Raw genomic sequence first — 20,880 nt, forward strand, 5'->3', positions numbered from 1 at the left:
TTTGATGGCCAAAAAGTGGAAAAACCTTGGCTTGTCGAGTCAATCACCGGATCTGAATCCAATTGAACATGCATTCTACATGCTGAAGAGGAGACTGAAGGCAATAAGTCCCCGAAACAAGGAGGAACTGAAGATGACTGCAGTATGCTGCCTCCGCCTTTGTGCAAGGAGGAGCACTGCCAGAGCCCTGCAAAATGACCTCCAGAAGGCCACAAATGTGCATGTGTCTGCTCAAACGGTCAGAAACAGACTCCATGAGGGTGGTATGAGGGCCCGACGTCCACAGGTGGGGGTTGTGCTTACAGCCCAACACCGTGCAGGACGTTTGGCATTTGCCAGAGAACACCAAGATTGGCAAATTCGCCACTGGCGGCCTGTGCTCTTCACAGATGAAAGCAGGTTCACACTGAGCACATGTGACAGACGTGACAGAGTCTGGAGACGCCGTGGAGAACGTTCTGCTGCCTGCAACATCCTCCAGCATGACCGGTTTGGCGATGGGTCAGTCATGGTGTGGGTTGGCATTTCTTTGGGGGGCCGCACAGCCCTCCATGTGCTCGCCAGAGGTAGCCTGACTGCCATTAGGTACCGAGATGAGATCCTCAGAACCCTTGTGAAACTATATGCTGGTTGGCCCTGGGTTCCTCCTAATGCAAGACAATGCTAGACCTCATGTGGCTGGAGTGTGTCAGCAGTTCCTGCAAGAGGAAGGCATTGATGCTATGGACTGGCCCACCCGTTCCCCAGACCTGAATCCAATTGAGCACATCTGGGACATCATGTCTCGGTCCATCCACCAGCGCCACGTTGCACCACAGACTGTCCAGGAGTTGGCGGATGCTTTAGTCAAGGTCTGGGAGGAGATCCCTCAGGAGACCATCAGCCACCTCATCAGCATGCCCAGGCGTTGTAGGGAGGTCATACAGGCACAGAGGCCACACACACTACTAGTCTCATTTTGACTTGTTTTAAGGACATTACATCAAATTTGGATCAGCCTGTAGTGTGGTTTTCCACTTTAATTTTGAGTGTGACTCCAAATCCAGACCTCCATGGGTTGATAAATCTGATTTCCATTGATAAGTTGCATGTGATGTTGTTGTCAGCACATTCAACTATGAAAAAAGTATTTCATACAAATATTTCATTCATTTAGATCTAGGATGTTATTTTAGTGTTCCCTTTATTTTTTTGAGCAGTGTATATATTACAACATTGTTAAAGTCGGAAACAAGAGTTTTTGAACAATGGTCAACTATCAAAGTGGATGATAAAGAATAAGTCTGGAGTTTAAAACATCAGCCCATCTTTATTTACGTTTCAAAACAAGACAGACAAAGAGCTCTTTCTTCCATTTGGCAGAATAAAACTGACAAGTATGGCGGGCATATTATCAGAGACCATTATGTGGCATGGTCAATAGTTATCCAAAACAAAAATGGCGCAAAGCAGAATAAAAACAAAGCTGGTGATTGAAATGCTCAGTAAAGATCCCTTTCTATCAATAGGAACACCGGTGCACCAAGAATAGTAATAACTGCTCTGGTTCCGTTCCCTATGGGGTTCACAAAACGCCTGTAAAGACAGACTCTTGACCACATGAGTAATGCCAAACCTTAAAAAATAAAAGAAATCTGAAGCATACTTTGTGAAATGCTCAGCTCAAAGCTTTTGATTCTCTCAATTTTGCACTTAAAATGGGAATATTTGTTAAAAGACCTAAGAGGAGCCAGACACTGAAGAAAAAAAAAAATGACGAGATACAGACCTTAACACACAGATGGGCGTCCTTATCTCACCCCATAGATAACTTTGTGGGACCTCGCTTTCACTGCAAACTAAACTACAGTTCCACTGCCTAGATGCAAGTTGGTATTCACACATCTCAACAAAGAGTAGAGTAATATAATTATCTTATCCTGATATGATAAGAACTCAAAATGAGTGGAGAAGCATTTCTTCTGTGAAGGGGCAGGGGTTTCATGATAAAGGAGAAGAAATGACTGGCTCCCAAAGCAGTCAAGTCAGTCACCTGATGTATGCAAATGTCAAAAGTGTGGTTGTTGACAAAGAGAATGAGAGGTCTCTAGATGTAGAAAACCTATTTTTTCATGGACATTGCCATTGAGGGCTCCCAGCATTTTAAAGTAGTAATCTGGGTGGGGATTCCTATGGCTTAAGGAAGGATCACATAATTAAATCCAGGTCACCAGGAGGGATCAGCCAATGAATTATACTTGTGAGCAAACATTCCATAACTGCAGGTGGCAGTAAATAGCCAAACCTCATCTTTATACCTGTTCAAACACACTCTAGGTGGCAGTGTGCACCCTTTCAGTTTGTTTGCCAACTCATAGAAGGAGAATGACAAAATTGACTACTTCAAAATGGAGATGGCCTCAATGGCGCTGCCTGTGCTCTCACAGACGCCATAATGGGACAGATACAATGTGCCTATGGGTGGTTGCGTAAAAGTTTAGGGGCTCAAGAGGTGGGGCAAACTGAGGAAAAAGACAAAAACAGTGGAAAGTTACGGCACACCAACCAATAAATAAAAAGAACAACTGCCATATTGGAAGAGGCAATAGGTTTTGTTATAAGGCGTCAACAGGAGATCATTTTCAAAAAGACACAAGAGTCACTCATACTCATATCTTTTAGTGTATCGTGACAGTAAACATGCACATTGTCACATTCCCAAGAGCCACGCATTCTACACCATAGGGAAATCTGACATTTTGTATCTACATAAAAAAAACTGTACAGTTGTTCTCTGGTGTCTTAACAGGCAGCTATAGCGCAACATCACACAAGAGAAAACTTTCATTCACATTTTACCGTAGATTTATAAGTCTTCCAAGCTTTCCTTGTATCACACAAGTCCGAAGACGACACATCAAACACATATCATTCATATTTAGCCATGGCCGTCCACTGATTTTAATTGGGATTTATTTATCTGTATCATGTTTACCAAAGGGCCATCAATCAAGCTAAATTCTGAGAGTCATTACCCCAAGGACAGCAATAACATGTTCTCGTATTGATGCAATGGGTTAATGAGTAGGTCCTGAAGAAGACTGCAAATAAATAAACCTGTTGTACACATTGACTATGACCACAAGGTCATTATTGTATTTCTAATGCAGCCATAACACTGAAAAACATGAGATTTTTAGCTGTAAATGAACAGAGTATTAAGTGTTTTGTAGTAATCTGTTACTCTCCTCAGTCTTATTTGTACATACAACTTCAAGTATGTATTATCACAACTATACAGAAACAAAATGAGAAAAAATTACAACTATCCCACTCCAACAAATGCATCCATCCACAACTCTTCTGTTGAAAGTCTAAGCTTGTCAACAACAAAAAAAGGGGGAAATGGTTTCTCTCGTGGTACTAGAACAGGTACGATATCCTAGAGAAACCCCAGCCTGTACATAAAAAGATGACTAGGCAGCACTGGAGTCAGTCTGGTGATTAGCAAGAGCCATCAAAGCAGGTGAATCTGTAGGGCATGTTATACAGCGCCCACAAAATGACGTTGCCATGACGTTGCTCCTGAAGCAATGGGATAAGGAATCTACCTTTTTGGGAGGTGTGTGGGAGCAGACAGTGAGTGTAAACAGATTGTTGATTGAATAACAGGAGTGGTGTGGTTTAGCTAGCATATTGTAATGGCTAATGTGATGCTCCATCAGCCGTTACAGGTTAGGTACGGTTTGGCATAGCACATAGAATTTAACCAACGTTTACTTGGCGAGACTTCCTCCAATCCTGACTTGGAAGACCAAATGTATTCTAAAACATCCATATCTAGTTGCAGGGAGTTCGTTTGAATTTAGAATATGCTGTTATACATTTTTTGATCTGTGAAGTAATCCAGCAATCTGTACGCCACCATCTTGACTATTTCAAAGTCAAGTGAGTTTCATCATGACATGTGGCACTACAGGGTGGACACCCACCTGACTTAATCAATGAGAGAAGATGAGCACGATGGCGGTGTACACATTGTTGGATTACCTCATGGAGCAAAACATTAATTCCATTTTTTGTTGTGGGGGGGGCAGGTAGATCAGCTTTAATATTGCAGATAGAATGTAGGTTCTATCCATGAAATTGTCTGCATCATTTCCAATCTCCTTATTTGTTCATTTCCCTACTCTGATTGGAATAAACACACTACAATACTTCTGCTATTTACAGCTGTTTCACTCACATCTACAGTACCTGTCATTAAATAACTATACATTTATATTTCTAATTTACTCTTTCTTCAAGTGATGGATTTTCACCCACAGCAGCCAATTCACATTTTCTTCCCGATCTTAACGCCAACCTTCCCATGTCCACAGATTAACCCATCTTTCCCAGTATTACGCCAACCCTCCGGTGTCCACAGATTAACCCATCTTTCACAGTATAACGCCATTTAACAATTTCCCTCTGCAATACATCCCTCCATTTTACTGTGATGTCTTACGAGGCTCCTGAACCTCCCTATTTGTAACATTTCTACCGATATTGCCCTGCAAATAAATACTTTACCCAAGACTACAATGATGTTTCCCCATTGACTGATCGTGGTTGTTTCCGATGCCATGACAATAGTCGGCATGTCCATCTGAACCCTGATATGACATAACCATTCCTGGACCTGACTCCAAAGCGAGCCACCGATGAACAGTATTCTGTTTCCTCGTGGCAGAGGTTGCACAAGGCTGACTGTTCTATTGATTCTATTTCCTCGTGGCAGAGGTTGCACAAGGCTGACTGTCCAATGGCCCATATATATTGAGCATTCTTTTTGTAGTAAGTATTTTATAATAGCTTAAATTAAAATGAATGTCAATAATTGTTTTATATGTCAGTTCATAGACTCGATGCCAAGGTATTGGGACATCAAAAACCGGTTCCCAACTGACTTGCATTTTATATGGTACGGCTGTCAAACCTTTTGACTTTTCTTTTTAATCATTATTAATGGGTGGCAGACTAAATAGATTTTTCTAAATTCAAACCCCCTGAAACTAGACATCGACTTTTAGAAGACATTAGTTGTCTTCCAAGTCTGGAATTGAGGAAGAATCGACAAGGTTGGTCAAAAATTCTCTGTGCTACGTCAAACAGCACCCATCTAATAGTGCCTATCAGCCAGCTGCTACCATGGTCTGACTAGGCAATATTTTTAATAGCTAGGGTATGGATTAGATTTGGTTGGGTTCAGACTGACTGGGCCTGCTGGGAGGTGGTGGTTTGTTTTTCCAGACGTCTGGTTTAACCGTTGCCACGGTTGATGAGGTGCAGCCGGGTCTCCACGGGACTGGGTCGTCAGGCACAGGCCTGGCAGCAGAAGAGAGAGACGCAATGAGAGACAATCCTCTGTGAACCAAGAGTAAAATGCTGTCATGCAACACACATTGGAAAGTCCACTGGCAATTGAACATTTTCAAAGAAAAGCTTGATAGATGTTTCTGTCTAATCTTGCAAGCCTGAATGTCTGTGGAGAGGGACTACTTTCTGTGTGGCCTGACTTACGTGGGGAGGTGGAGGACTACGGGTGCTCTAGGTGTGTTTCTTCATCCCCCTGATGTCTTCATCCTTCAGGGTAAACTTCTTCCTCAAGGCCTCGGAGATCAGCGAGGCGGAGTCCGACTCGCCCATCAGGGAGGTGCAGCCTCTGTTGCACCTGCATGGACACACACAGTAAGAGCATGGTCTGGTACAAAGACAACTGAAATCCATGACCTAATTCAGAAATGGCAACTGGCGGCAAAGGCCTCCGTGTTTGTAGGCCCACAGATTTTCAGAACGGGATTAAATATATTAGTACCTGTAAAAAGTTTGGACACCTACTCATCCCAGGGTTTTATTTGTACTATTTTCTATATTGTCAAATAATAGTGAAGACGTCAACATTTTGAAAAAACACATATGGAATCAATGATAGTCCCACTAAGCGCAAACCAGATGGGATGGCGTATCGCTGCAGAATGCTGTGGTAGCCATGCTGGTTAAGTGTGCCTTGAATTCTAAATAAATCACTGACAGTGTCACCAGCAAAGCACCACTACACCATCACACCTCCTCCTCCATGCTTCACGGTGGGAACCACACATGCAGAGATCATCCGTTCACCTACTCTGTGTCTCACAAAGACACGGCGGTTGGAACCGAAAATCTCAAATTTGGACTCCTCAGACCAAAGGACAGGTTTCCACCAGTGTAATGTCCATTGCTCATGTTTCTTGGCCCAAGCAATTCTCTTCTTCATACGTGTCCATTTTTTGTGTCCTTCACTTTGCTGTGGCGGTCCTCATGAGAGCCAGTTTCATCATAGCGCTTGATAGTTTTTGCGACTGCACTTGAAGAAACTTTCAATGTTCTTGAAATATTACAGGTTGACTGACCTTCATGTCTTAAAGTAATGAACTGTCATTTCTCTTTCCTTATTTGAACTGTTCTTGCCATAATATGGACTTGGTCTTTTACCAAATAGGGCTATCTTCTGTATACCACCCCGATCTTATCACAACACAACTGATTGGCTCAAACGCATTAAGGAAAGACATTCCACAAATGTACTTTTAAGGCACACCTGTTAATTGAAATGCATTCCAGGTGACTACCTCATAATGCTGGTTGAGGGAATGCCAAGAGTGTGCAAAGCCGTCATCAAGGCAAAGGGTGGCTACTTTGAAGAATCTAAAAATATATTTTGATTTGTTTAACACTTTTTTGGTTACTGTATGTATACACTTAAATGCTGATACGAAGTTATGCAAATCTCACGATTCTATATGCATTGTGATTTTGTGATTTGATTTTCCAAACATATGGCTCATTATATGTCTGCTGCAGAGAGACAAGAGAGCATGAGAAAAGGAGTTACAAGCTATAGGATGAAAAATACCTGAGTTTTGGCGCAGATAAAGCCGACTAGCACAATCTAACGTTACTTACAATAGCAAAAAAAGTTTATATAGTCAATTATCGGTATAATATCGTCCCAAAATAATATTGCGATATGTAACTATTGATTTGGTCCCCCATTACTAGCGGGTATGAATGTGGGAATGCAGACCCGGCAAGCCACTGTGGCCCCTCATAAAGAGTTCAGAGTTTTTGTGACCCCACCCATCAAAGTTGCCCATCCTTGACCAAATTGATTCCTCTTGCTTTTTTCTATCTGTGGAAAACAGGACAACGACCAGCTGTCCTGGTGTTTCCTGCCAATGCATTATCATACACCTTCTGCTGACATGGTATTTACACTGTGTGTGTATTAAGAGACATGAGAGGAAGCCATTTTCTTCCTGACTCGCCCTTTAACCTACCTGTCCTTGCTCATCTTCATGCGGTTCATGTCCTTCAGGATGTCCATGACGTCAGCAAAGCTGGTGGACTTGGACAGCGACACTGTGTCCTCCTCCGCCTCCCGGAAGTCCATGCTGGGATGGTCCAGGTCAAAGGTTGCAGAGGCCGTCATAGAGGCAGACATGTTTGCGGGCGGCATGGGGTCCGGCATAAGCTCCGAAACCACAGACACCACATCCTCCTCCTCATCTTCCTCCTCCTCTTCCTCTTCCGTCACGTCACTGATGACGAAGGAGGCTGAGGCGGCGGGCTGGTAGGGCGCCGTCTCGAAGGGCGCCATGGAAAAGCTCATGCTGGTGTCGTCGGGGGACAGGAGGTCGGGGGTCAAGGGGTTGGAGCCTTTAGGGTGACAAACAGAGCAGAGACAGGCTAGTTATCACTTTTCAGATTTGATTATTTTTCCCATAAATAAACCTCAGAATTGGGACAGACAGAGCCTTAAAGGGATGCAGATTGGCAATCAACTAATCTCCTGCACTGGGGTCACATGGTCAGGCTATTTAAAATACAGTCCTCTGATGAGCTTCTAATGCATGGGCAGGCAGGTTAGTGTGCTTTCCGTTTTAATCCCAAAGCCCATCACTTTCAGAGGGCGAGCCCTACACTCGTCTAGGAAAATCAGGTTATCTGCCTGATAAGAACTCCAGTGTCATCTAACAGCGCATGGCTATAGCATGTGACACTGTCCTCATAATTTCTGCAACAATGACTACGGTATATGCTAATGCATCCACGACATAAGACATACAATCCCAAGGACCAATAAGACACATACGTCTTCTAAAATATACACATGGTAATATCCGAGGTTGATTAAAACAGGAGGCTCTTATTATTACACATCACTGCATGCGATAGCCATACTGAAGATTATGACACTTTAAAAGCAACACATAAAGCCAAGCTACTCTAAGACAAACCCCTTGCTGCATAAATGACAAAAGGTCAGATACTGTATATAGGCACCAGAGGAAGCTAGCGGGAGGAGCGATAGGAGGCCGGGCTCATTGTAATGGCTGGAATGGATCAAACATATGGAAAACATATGTTGGAAACCACATATGGAAACCACATGTTTGACTGCATTCCATTAATTCCATTCCAGCTAATACAATGAGCCAGTCTTCCTATAGCTCCTCCCACCAGCCTCCACTGATAGGCACTTAGGAAGGGCTCTACCTATTTTTACAAGGAGCATGTGTGCTCCAGGTCACAGAATATTTAGGCACATATGCAAGTAAAATGGTCGCACTGTAGAGCCCTGATAGGCCTAATATAGCTAGCTAGCTTTGCCAGAGAAAGAGCCCCTTTCACTGGTGAATTTAACTTAATGACAGCTGTGGGGAAACTGCTTGACAAATTCCCTACCAGATTCTGTGGCTACGATCTTGGCGATCTGGGAGCGGAGTCTGCTCAGCTCATCCTGCAGGGAGGTGGTACGGTTCATGGCCGTCACCGCAGGCTTCCTCAGCGTCTCCACCTTCTTGACGTCGCGGCGGAAGTTGGGCACAGAGGAGTTCCTGTGCATAACCAGGAGAGGCGTGGGTCGCCACTCATGTCTAAGAGGGCGTGAATCGCTCCTGAGAAAAGAAATGGACCACAAGAAAATGCTTGCATTAAAAGAACAGGAGGTGAAAGCCTCTATCACATCTACCAGATGTCCTTTGTCATAAGTAATGCTAGCATAAACAATAGGCCAATTATTTAGACCCCACGATAGCTGACATATCTGCAGCCTCAGTGAAGGAACATACTCAAGTTCAGCAGCCACATTCTTCTGCACTGTGGGTGAGAAAATCACATATTTACCGCACTCTGGCATAGGTCTCAGACTCCTCATCGGCTGCGATCCAGGCAATGTCTGCCAGTGTAGGCACCGTGGGGCCATCCATGGGCCGCAGAGGAGGGAGACCTGGGAGTTCCTGGTAAACAGGTGCAGGTTCCCTGTTAGCACTTTTAATGCAATTTGGCCACAAGGTCGGCCTTCTGACAGAAAGTCATTGTCTGTACCGTGTACTTATGCTATTGCATGTGTTGAATTTGATAATTTACCTGGAAACATGCCCTGGGCGGTGGTTTCATGGGTACAATAGAGCCTATTCTCCTCACCACACTGCGAGTCGACCCATGAGGCTTGTTCTGCCAAATAGGAATAACCTCCTGAATAGTGGTAAGAAACATGCTGTTAGTTTTTCCAACACACCACAAACTTAGCCTGGTCCCAGATCTGTGGTCTTGCCAGCTTTGCTGTCATTGTCAAGCCAATGAGTGGGATGGAGGGTAGAAACAGACTGGCACCCAGGCTACCACAAACTCTTGTTAGTACATTTCAGAATGCATGCTTTTAATCTATAAAAAGGGCTAGCAAGCTAACTTACTGCTTCGGTTTCCATGGTGAATGATCTTGCTCATACAATGTGCAGAGGACACCTAATCAGCGCTGGGCTCAGTTGGCTAATGTGTGTTTAGTAAACAAAGGACATGCCATAAACAGTCTTCAGACGCTGATATTGAGGTCTTCCAACATCTGTGAGGGAAACAAAGACACATGTTGACAATTGAAAATGGACTATGTAGATTGACAGCAGGCCACACATTCAGCTGAAAGTTATAAATGGCTTTAACTAGCTACATAAAGTTAGAAGACTTTATGTACGAATGGCTAATGTTAGCCATCCAGCCTTTTCGAGCCAACTCGGTAGCTATGAAATTAGTAGACGAAGTTGCCTCAAAAGTGTGTTGAGGATTATATTAAAAGGCTTAATGCAGTCAAAAACGTGATATATATATATTTTCCTCACTGAGGTTGGAATAATACTGTGAAATTGTGAAAACGATGATCGTGACATTTTAGTGTAAAAAATGTTTGAAAAGACCACCTGTCAGCCTGTTGTGGTGGGATGGAGTTTGTTTCTTATTGATATACCAGCAAATTGACAGAGTTCCAAACCTCTTTGCAATAACAGCTAGTTTTCCCCTCCCCACTCAGACAGGCATAGCAAAATTCTTGCTTGAGTAATTGCTCTTTGCTAAGATACGATTTGTTTCTTTTTGACCATTTTAATTTAAAACAATCACAGTAAGATACTTAATTATTACCCAGAAATTATTTGACATCGAGATAAATACAGCAGTATTGCATTGGACCTTTAATGTTGCTGTAAATGAGGTTGATCAAATGGCATGAGTGGATTTTCAATGAGCAACAGTTCCGAACACCAAAAGTATAATCCTAACATATCACGCAAAGCAAATGATTAATAATAAATTGACTAGCTCACCGGTTCACAATAAATTGATTAGCTAGCTGACCGCAGTTGCTAACCGCAGTTTATCTGTTAGCTTCCTAGCTAACAAGCTTCAGCCGGTCCTTTGATTGACCCTCAAGCGTAAATCGAAATTATACCATATATTTCGATTATTTTAACACAATATAAAGAAAACTACAAGCATGCAACTCACATTTGTTAATGTAACGTCTGAGAGATTTCAATAATTATTTTCTTTTCGACTAACACGTTCTCGTTTTCGTCTTTCAGACTTCAGCAATGTTATCGTTTTGCTAGGCCCGGAAAAAGCACTCTATTCTATAATGTGATTGGTCGGATCATTACACATGCCTTTTCTCCAGCCAATAAAATTTGAGCATCAACAAGCGAAGCGATGTGACGACAGTGCCTCGTGTGGCAGGAAAGGCAAGTGCGAGGCTTTTTGCAGAATGGCTGCGGACCCCCTTATAAATAAGGGTAATATTTCCCTAAACTGGAAGCAACTCTAGTTTTCTATTCTAAATTGAGGAAGGCCTTGCTATTTGCTCCGACTGTTTTATGCATAGGCAATTTCTCTGCAATGAATGAGTGCCACAAACCAAAGGAATTTTGAAAAGTGACCATTGTAATTTAAACTGTTTGTATGGGGGTGCGTGAAAACATTGGGGTTGGTTTGATGATTACAGAAAATAGTTGTTCTAGCCATGCAATGATTCTACGTATATGCTCAAATACTCCTCAATCTCCGGCACTGGAGGATGGATGAAATGGGCGGAGCGTACATGCTCAACTTTTTGCTGTTGTCTGCAGTGATATCACAGAACATAACACCGTGGGTAATATGAAGCCTTCCGAAATCACTCGCTTTCGATCAACATTCCGGGCAATCTTTTTGACAGGTCAGTCCCTAAATCCTTTCAATATTAACATTTCCGAATTCAGTGTACCTCACTGCTACGTTTTATTGTCGCATGCCTCGAATTTTCGATATGGAAGTGAGGAACATCCATGTTTAAAAAGACTACAGTAATCTATTGCAATATTCTCCAAGACAATGATTTGTAGGGATGCTTCCTTCTACAGTAAGAATTCGTATCCCTTACGTACTTAAGGTTAGTGTAGGAACAGATCTTCTGGTGAAAGAAAGAACATTTAAAATATAGTTCCATCCATTGCATCAGAACTCGGGCCCAAAGGAATTTGAGCGCTAGCCCTAATCGACTGTGTTGCAAATAAAATATGTTATGTCTGCTTGTCAAGAAATAAGGCAACAAAAATACCATTCAATATCATTCAATCAATCAAATGTATTTATAAAGCCCTTTTTACATCAACAGATGACACAAAGTGCTATACAGAAACCCAGCCTACAACCCCAAACAGCAAGCAATGCAGATGTAGAAACACGGTGGCTAGGAAAATGTCCCTAGACAGGAACCTAGAGAGAAACCAGGCTCTGAGGGGTGGCCAGGTGGAGATTATAACTGTACATTGCAATTAAGGCCAGATCGTTCTTCAAGATGACCAGCAGGGTGAAATAATCATCACAGTGGTTGTAGAGGGAGCAACAGGTCAGCACATCAGGAGTAAATGTCAGTTGGCTTTTCATTGCCAAGCATTCAGAGGTCGAGACAGCAGGTGCGGTAGAGAGAGAGTTGAAAACAACAGTTCCGGGACAAGGTAGCACGTCTGGTGAACAGGTCAGGTTTTCATAGCCTCAGGCATAACAGTTGAAACTGGAGCAGCTTCTCTTCCCTTGCATGTTTCTTGCATATAGTCTTTGAGAGGATTGTCTCAATACAAAATGTTATTTTTCTAAGAGGATCTACATTGCTTATTTGTCCATTTTTCCAGCACAAGCTTATACCCCTGCTAAAATGCTCTGAGTCATCGTTGATTCTCGAGTTGAATTGAATTGAAAGACCTGACTTCATTACTTGGAGCTTATGCACTCAGTATCACTCTCAACTTTTACTCTCCTGTAGGTACGATTACAGGAGCTTAATAAGCATGGAGACTGAACGGAGGGATGCCAGCAGAGCCCCTCAACCTACCAGAATATTGCTGTTGTCAACATCACAGTAGTCGCCGATAGGTCCCTGAGAAGGCCTTCTTGCAAACCCTCGGAGCCATGGAACATAAACTACAACAGAGGGACAAAAACAGGCCCAGCTACTTTGGCAACGTGAAGACCAGGTCAGACCTGCGATTAAATGTTTTATTGGCTAAAAATGAAGAAAAGCACTGCTTAGACTTGTTGTGAGAGATGCGTTGTTTAGTTATTCCCAGAATGTGTCAGCCTATACAGTGCTTCTCTCCTGACATGTTATTTTTCTCTCCCGAGATGTTGAGGTGAAAGGAGCACTGCAGCAGAAAACAGGAGATGTACAGTGCATTCGGAAAGTATTTAGACCCCTTCCCTTATTCCATATTTTGTTACGTTACAGCCTTATTCTAAAATGGATTAAATAAATGTTTTCTCTCATCAATCTATACACAATACCCCATAATGACAAAGCAAAAACAGGTTAATAGAAAGTTTTGCAAATGTATCAGAGCCTTTGCTATGAGACTTGAAATTGAGCTCCGGTGCATAATGTTTCCATTGATCATCCTTGAGATGTTTCTACAACTTGATTGTAGTCCACCTGTGGTAAATTCTATTCATTGGACATGATTTGGAAAGGCACACACCTGTCTATAAGGTCCCACAGTTGACATTGCATGTCAGAGCAACAAACCAAGCCATATGAGGTCGTAGGAATTGTCTGTAGAGTTCCAAGACAGGATTGTGTCGAGGCACAGATCTGGGGAAGGGTAAAAAAAATGTCTGCAGCGTTGAAGGTCCCCAATAACACAGTGGCCTCCATCATTCTTAAATGGAAGAAGTTTGGAACCACCAAGACTCTTCCTAGAGCTGGCCGCCCGGCCAAACTGAGCAATTGGGGAGGTGACCAAGAACCTGATGGTCACTCTGACAGAGCTCCAGAGCTCTTCTGTGGTGATAGGAGAACCTTCCAGAAGGACAACCATTTCTGCAGCACTCCAACAAACACGCCTTTATGGTAGAGTGGCCAGAAGGAAGCCACTCCTCAGTAAAAGGCACATGACAGCCTGCTTGGAGTTTTCTAAAAGGCACCTAAAGGACTCTCAGACCATGAGAAACAAGATTCTCTGGTCTGATGAAACCAAGATTGAACTCTATGGCCTGAATGCCAAGCATCACGTCTGAAGGAAATGTGGCACCATCCCTAGGGTGAAGAATGGTGGTAGCAGCATCATGCTGTTGGGATGTTCGTAAGTGGCAGGGACTCTGAGACTAGTCAGGATCGAGGGAAAGATGAATGGAGCAAAGTACAGAGAGATCATTGATGAAAACCTGCTCCAGAGCTCTCAGGACCTCAGACTGGGGCGAAGGTTCACCTTCCAACAGGACAGTGACCCTAAGCACACAGCCAAGACTACGCAGGAGTGGCTTTGGGACAAGTCTCTGAATGTCCTTGTGTGGCCCAACCAGAGCCCAGACTTGAACCCAATCAAACATCTCTGAAGAGACCTGAAAATAGCTGTGCAGCGACACTCCCCATCCAACCTGACAGCTTGAGAGAATCTCCAGAGAAGAATGAGAGAAACTCCCAAATACAGGTGTGCCAAGCTTGTAGTGTCATACCCAAGAAGACTCGAGGCTGTAATCGCTGCCAAAGGTGCTTCAACAAAGTTCTGAGTAAAGGGTTTGAATAGGTGGTATTTTCATTATTATAATTTTTTTTCCATTTCCAAAAATGTATAAAAAACAGTTTTTGCTTTGTCATTATGGGGTTTTGTGTGTAGATTGATGAGGGGGAAAAAACAATTGAATATATTTTAGAATAAGGCTGTAACGTAACAACGTGGAAAAAGTCAAGGGGTCTGAATACTTTCTGAATGCACTGTATTACGTGTCAGAGCACTCCATCACCATTTTTCATATAGTCACCCTTGTGAATGTACCTCTCCTTTGAAAAAAACAAGCACAAACAGTCAAGGGCATTACATGGGAGAGAGGAGTGGAGGTGCTTGCCAGGAACAGCAACAGCCTATTCTGAACTCCCACAATCCTACCAATATACACTGAACCAAAATATAAACCCAGCATGCAAGAATTACAGTTCATACAAGGAAATCAGTCAATTGAAATACATTCATTAGGCGCTAATCTATGGATTTCAGATAACTTTTTTTTTTAAAGGTATGGGCGTCGATCCATAGCATTCCAAACATGCTCAATGGGTGACATGTCTGGTGAGTATGCAGGCCATGGAAGAAATGGTACATATTCAGCTTCCAGGAATTGTGTACAGATCCTTGCGACATGTCTGTCTCCCCTCCAGACTTGGGTCCAAGCTCCCTCCTGGTATTGCTCAGCCCCCCGGCTTCATCGCCGGCCCCTGGGAGACAGGGCCTCAGACCGGCCCAACCAAGGAGGCCAGGGACAGCGGTCAGTCCCACCGTGCCGTGGGGCGTCCCTTTGACCACGTCCGCCACATCCGGAACCCCCAACTGCGCCGGTATTACCTCCAAGGTGAGGTATCTCTTAACATGATTATCTCGATATCTAGGTCAGCCTGTGATTTGTTTGCCCCAGTAGGGGCTTGGTAGCTGCGTTAGTTCCCTATCCAATTATTCATATGGTGTTTATAAATGTGTTGTGTATTTTCATAGCAAACAACCTATGGAATGACAGATAACACACTCAAAGGAAGGTTGGTAAGGAGAATTCCTCTCTCTAGCATTTATTTAATGGGCTCCCGAATGGCGCACTGCATCTCAGTGCTAGAGGCGTCACTACAGACACCCTGGTTCGAATCCAGGCTGTCTCACAACCCGCCGTGATTGGGAGTCCCATAGGGCGGCGCACAATGGCCCAGCGCTGTCTGGGTTAGGAGGGGAGGGTTTGGCCAGTGTAGGCTGTCATTGTAAATAATAATTTGTTCTTGACTGACTTGCTTAGTTAAATAAAGGTTAAATAAAACATTTAAATGACTTATGAGGAATTGCAAAACTGCAGCTAGGAATGCTTGGGAACATCTCTCAGGATGACATGGATACAAAATACCCATGGACTCTGTCACTCAGAAACATTCACTCATAAGCACATGACCCTATTGTCATTTCCTCATGCCATCCATAACTGAGGGGACAGGTTTTGCCAGCACAAACAGTAAGACAACAGTGATTTTGAATGTGCTTGTCTGTGGTTAAATGGTTTATTTTCGAGTCCCTTTTACAGAACACAGCAGTATACTTTTAGTGATATCCATTTAGGTACGATTATTAGTATACCTGAAAAATCACTTGTGTAAAATCTGTTAACTTACTTGTAACAAATCATGTTTGTGACATGTAATTGGTAGCATTTTCACCAAAGACAATGTTTATTTAGCTCAAATACTTATGACCTACTTGTTTTCCCTAAATCTGATTATGCATTTTTGTAATAAGTCGCTCTCTTTCAATCAAGGAAACAATTATCCAAGAACTGTAGAGGTGCAAGATGCCTTCTGCCTCACGTATTCTAGATTGTAGTATTTATTTCGGATTATATTCAGTACCGAGGGCACCCACACAGGACCGCAAACAAGTAGATTTGGAGAAACGGCTGTTGGATTTCAGGAGCAGAAAGAATTGGTGGAAAGAGTCATCATCTATCGCTTATCAACACAATGTTTTTACATCTTGCCTTCGTAGAAGCTACATGGGTACCAGAGCGCGCCACAGATAAATCCAGGGAAGAGGGTCAACCATCTGATGACAAAGCAGACTGTATGGTGAGTCACAATCTCATGTAGACCTACTCGTAAATCAATAATGATAACATATTTAAGACCTGCTTTACCCACACACTTGATAACCGATACATTGCATAATACTGTATATATGGTATTGAAAGATGCTGATAATAAATGTTCAAAGGTCAGACAAGCTGTATTTCAGTGAAACAGTGTTCAGAGATTAGTCCCAGATCTTCCCTTATTTCAATGGGTATCCACCGGTATATTCAGAAGCTCTACAACAGTTATAATGGAAGGACAGTGTGTTCCAAGGTATGTGATGAAAATAAATGCTGGTAATTCTATTATATACAGATTTAGAAGCTTCTATTACTACAGCTTTTAAACGTTGTTATCAGATCATGTCTTTCGTAAAGCAGATATGGATATGTGGAACTACTGTAGTAACTTAAATGAAGGCAAAACCATGTATTCAATAACTTTTTTGGGGTGTCTAGAAAATCCCTTTCTAATGCACATCTGTCTAGAAAATATACATTGAAAAGATATACAGCATATTAAGAGACTTTTAAGGACCAGTGTTGCTCTGAATCTGGAATCGTAGTGTGACAATGATGTTAGTGTTGATAACTGAATTCGGACGGAATATGTAAAGTAGACAGAATGTCTATGATCCATTTAGGCCCTTTGTATTCTTTGCAGTTAGGTACTTGAACTATAGACTTTTGTTTTACAGTTATGGAAATATGAATGAGTTCCATGTCTATCTGTCATGTAGGATGTGAGGTGGATTCACTAAACCAGTGTTAAAATAATGCCGAACTTGTAGCCTGTATCACTATGGCTCGCCATCAGTTTAAATATGTTTTAACACTCAACACACACACGGAAGGCATATTTTCAACAGTATAGTTTGCAAGCATGCACACACACGCACACACATAGCTATGCTTGAATAATGACTGCATGCTGTGGCACAACTTTAGTTGTAGAAGTGGAAGGGACATAATCTGGCAGAGGGTCCTCCCTCAGAATGTTTTGGGGCATCTAAAGCCAATTTCTTGCATTCCTACTAGGACTGTCCATCAATTGGTCGAAATTTTAAAACATGTATTTTTCCATAGGCCTATATAGATGCACCCTATGTTTATTTTTAATTTTTTTAACCTTTTATTTATACAGTTTTTTCTCATTGAGAACATCTCTTTTCCAAGAGAGACCTGTTCCAATAGCAGCAGGGGGAACAACGTTTCAGACAAAACAACGTACATAAACTAACAACATTAAACAAAACTATAAACACACATACAGTACAACAAAAACATTTTACATTAAAAACACAAACGTCCTGACTAAAAACAGCTGGCCTAAAAACAATTACACTCTTCTATGATATATACATCGATCAAGTGTTTAAACTCCACCAACGAAACTAGATCATCAAATGTTTAAATGTACTAGAGAGAATTCCAGGACCACGGAGCTAAGTAACTAAAACTATTTCTACCATCACCTGCTCTAATTTTTGGTTCTGTTAGAAGTAAATGAGAATGGGACCGTAATTGTTATTTATTTACCGACCTGACTAAAAAAAGAACAGAGATAAAATGGCGTTTTACCCAATGTGGCCTTATAAATCAGTGTATACCAGTGTTTAAGCCTAGGCAAGGTCAATGACGACCATCCAACAGCGCAGTAGAGATCACAATGATGTGTTAGACGTTTTTGATTTGTAATGAACCTGAGGGCTGCATGATACACTGAATCAATTGCTCTCAGGGTAGTGGTTGAGGCCTGCATGTATGTTTAATAAAGTCAACTAGGCTATATGTACTGAACATGTCTGATGCTTTATGCACGCACACAAATTATTTGAGGGAGCCAGAGATCAAGACCGCATAACCAGAAGAAACAAAAACCTGTTCCTGACCCGCCTTCTCCCGCTGCTGCTGACCGTGGCAGAGTTAGTCTTCTGAAGTTGCCGGTAATAGGCTATGCCAGCGGTGGGCAACCTTTTCCATTTGGAGTGCCTGATTTATTGTACCATTTCTACCAATCTGCATACCAGTTATAAGTTTCATGTGCACATTTTCATGGAACAGTTTCATTTAATTTACAATAGTCTTTGTATCTCACAATCATTGTCTGTGGTTAATCTACATTCTATCTAAATGAAAATTAAAAGTAACTTTTATTGCCATTGCCAATTATCTAATACATAATAACCTACATAAAGCCAACAAAAAACATTGCAGCCTGCAGGTAGAAAATATCCTGATAAAAATAAATATCCTATAAATCACATCGTCTCCAACAATCTTGAAACATTGTATAAAATATTCTGGGCCTTCAGTTTCCCACTCCAGTGAGCTCGGGAGAGAGACAGCTGTAGGTGCAATGGATGAGAAGTAATCAGGTATTTTATGACATTTCCACTGGATCAGAGAATTACATTTTTCCCTTTCATGCCGAGTGGTTATCAAAAGGGAGAGAGCTGGAAATATCGTTCAAATAGTTTGAGAACTCATTCTCAATTGATTCTAAAAACAGACTTTGTTTACTTGCTGTTTGAGGTGAATAAAATTACTTTGAAAAGCTCCACAGCTCATTAATGATGGTGAGTTAAGACAATCAGAAATATTGTTAGACATCCCCAAAATGGGCACATTTATCGGCCTACATTTGCGCGTAGGCCAGGTAGACGATGTGGAATCGTGTGCGTGTCCTTATTCAACCTTGACAAAAGCATTTCAAACAAAGGACGATCAATAAATTGACAACTCATAAATGTGATGTGAGAAACAGGGGGTAGCATAGGTTGTGAGTTCTGTAAAACACATGTCCGCTCTGACAATGAGAACAGTAAATTACTGGAATAATAACCTATTGAATGCATTAACAGAAATGACCATTTACCAAACAAACATTGCAGATTAGAAATTATGTGAATTAAAGGTTAATGTAGGCTACTACTGGTGATGTATGTAATGGGGAAGTGATAGACGTAGCAAGCTAGGAAGTTATGAAACAATGAATACTCACAAAATGGCAGGGGAGAGCGCATTCTGGAGAGAGACGGGCTTGTGCATCTGAGCCACAATTCCCATATTCTTGGACCGTGGCATCTCCATGACCTCCACTAAGACAGGCGCAAATCACACAGGCGTCTTATGTGCCATGACATTTTTGTTTCTATTTGCGACTGCTCGACTAAGAAAATCTCATGTTTTCAATACAGACCCCTTTTGTCATACAGTAGGCTATTCCATATAAGGCACCCAGACTTTAGGAATTGCACAGTGGACCCTTAATCTAGTAATACATAAAATCTAGTGATACATAACTTGAGTTTGTGGGAGGATAACCAACCTTCCAAATAATGGACATGCATTTCTTACCTGCTATAAATGCTAGGTTCTTCTGATAACAGTCTTCAGTATCAACATTTCCAAGCAAACAAAAACAGGGAGAATCTGATCTTGTGAGCCAAACCAAGATCATAAAATAATGCAAATATGTCCCCTGTTGTGTTTTACACCTCCAGCGCAGGAATTACACTTCTGAGTGCATGTAATTCAGTTTCACTGGCATACAGGATGTTCAATGGATGGTCTGAAACTGCAGTAATTTATGTTTGAGATGATATGAACGTGACTGGGCATTCAGACATCTGTATCCATTCATCATCATCATCATCATCAATATTGTTTTGTGTACTTACTGTGCACCATGACAGTGTAGTCTGTAGATATGTTTATATCATGTAAGTGTGAAAAGTAGGGAATTAGCTAGGGATATGGACAGATCAATAATCAAATCAAAATCCAATTTATTTATATAGCCCTTCTTACATCAGCTGATATATCAAAGTGCTGTACAGAAACGCAGCCTAAAACAGCAAGCAATGGAGGTGTAGAAGCACAGTGGCTAGGAAAAACTCCCTAGAAAGGCCAAAACCTAAGAAGAAACCTAGAGAGGAACCAGGCTATGAGGGGTGGCCAGTCCTCTTCTGGCTGAGCTGGGTTGAGATTATAACAGAACATGGCCAAGATGTTCAAATGTTCATAAATGACCAGCATGGTCAAATAGTAATAATCACATCATGTCCCCCCGTCCCCAGTGAAAGTTGCACTCCCTGTCTGCATGGAGTCTGTCAAGCATTATGAACATAATTTAGGTCAATGGGCCCCATCTGTCAATAGCTGAGTTTTGGTTGTGTTGTGTGGGAGGCAGCGGATGGAGGATTCGCATGATATTATTGTGCTTGTTCAGTAATCTGTATTGATAGGTGTAGTAGTAAGTAGCCTTACACAAGCCTTGACTGGTGTGAGCCGGAACACCTCATAGGGCAGCAGCCCTATCTCCTGTGTCTGTAGTCATAGGTGTAGTAGTAAGTAGCCTTACACAAGCCTTGACTGGTGTGAGCCGGAACACCTCATAGGGCAGCAGCCCTATCT

General features: G+C 42.2%; 2 protein-coding genes across 7 annotated transcripts in view; one reads left to right on the forward strand and one right to left on the reverse strand.

Annotated features, from left to right (window-relative positions):
- Positions 1-1,289: 1,289 nt before the first annotated feature.
- mtfr1l (mitochondrial fission regulator 1-like) lies at positions 1,290-10,974 on the reverse strand. Of its 5 annotated transcripts, none has more exons than XM_020488301.2 (8): positions 10,846-10,974; positions 9,762-9,910; positions 9,436-9,543; positions 9,193-9,305; positions 8,752-8,963; positions 7,344-7,722; positions 5,545-5,695; positions 1,290-5,349 (listed from the first exon to the last, which is right to left on the reverse strand). In XM_020488301.2, exons 2-7 carry the CDS (start codon positions 9,774-9,776, stop codon positions 5,572-5,574), a joined length of 951 nt encoding a protein of 316 aa, XP_020343890.1. In that variant the 5' UTR covers positions 9,777-9,910; positions 10,846-10,974; the 3' UTR covers positions 1,290-5,349; positions 5,545-5,571. The 5 variants fall into 5 exon arrangements, with proteins under 5 accessions (XP_020343890.1, XP_031685031.1, XP_031685033.1 ...); XM_031829171.1 differs by having other exon boundaries at positions 10,665-10,974; XM_031829173.1 differs by having other exon boundaries at positions 1,290-5,388; positions 10,846-10,969.
- Positions 10,975-11,424: 450 nt separating this feature from the next.
- The window catches only part of si:ch211-15d5.11 (oxidation resistance protein 1), a 28,311-nt gene continuing 18,855 nt past the window's right edge, over positions 11,425-20,880 (forward strand). Inside the window, exons 1-4 of one of the 2 annotated variants that reach the window (XM_031829174.1) lie at positions 11,425-11,551; positions 12,638-12,848; positions 15,023-15,213; positions 16,380-16,459. In XM_031829174.1, the coding sequence (XP_031685034.1) occupies positions 12,784-12,848; positions 15,023-15,213; positions 16,380-16,459 (336 nt within the window). In that variant the 5' untranslated portion in view covers positions 11,425-11,551; positions 12,638-12,783. Of the gene's footprint in view, positions 11,552-12,637; positions 12,849-15,022; positions 15,214-16,379; positions 16,460-16,633; positions 16,736-20,880 lie in introns of those variants that run through there. The other variant, XM_031829175.1, reaches the window with a different exon arrangement.

This window comes from Oncorhynchus kisutch, linkage group LG7 (assembly GCF_002021735.2).
Source record: "Oncorhynchus kisutch isolate 150728-3 linkage group LG7, Okis_V2, whole genome shotgun sequence".
Classification (NCBI taxonomy): Eukaryota; Metazoa; Chordata; class Actinopteri; order Salmoniformes; family Salmonidae; genus Oncorhynchus; species Oncorhynchus kisutch.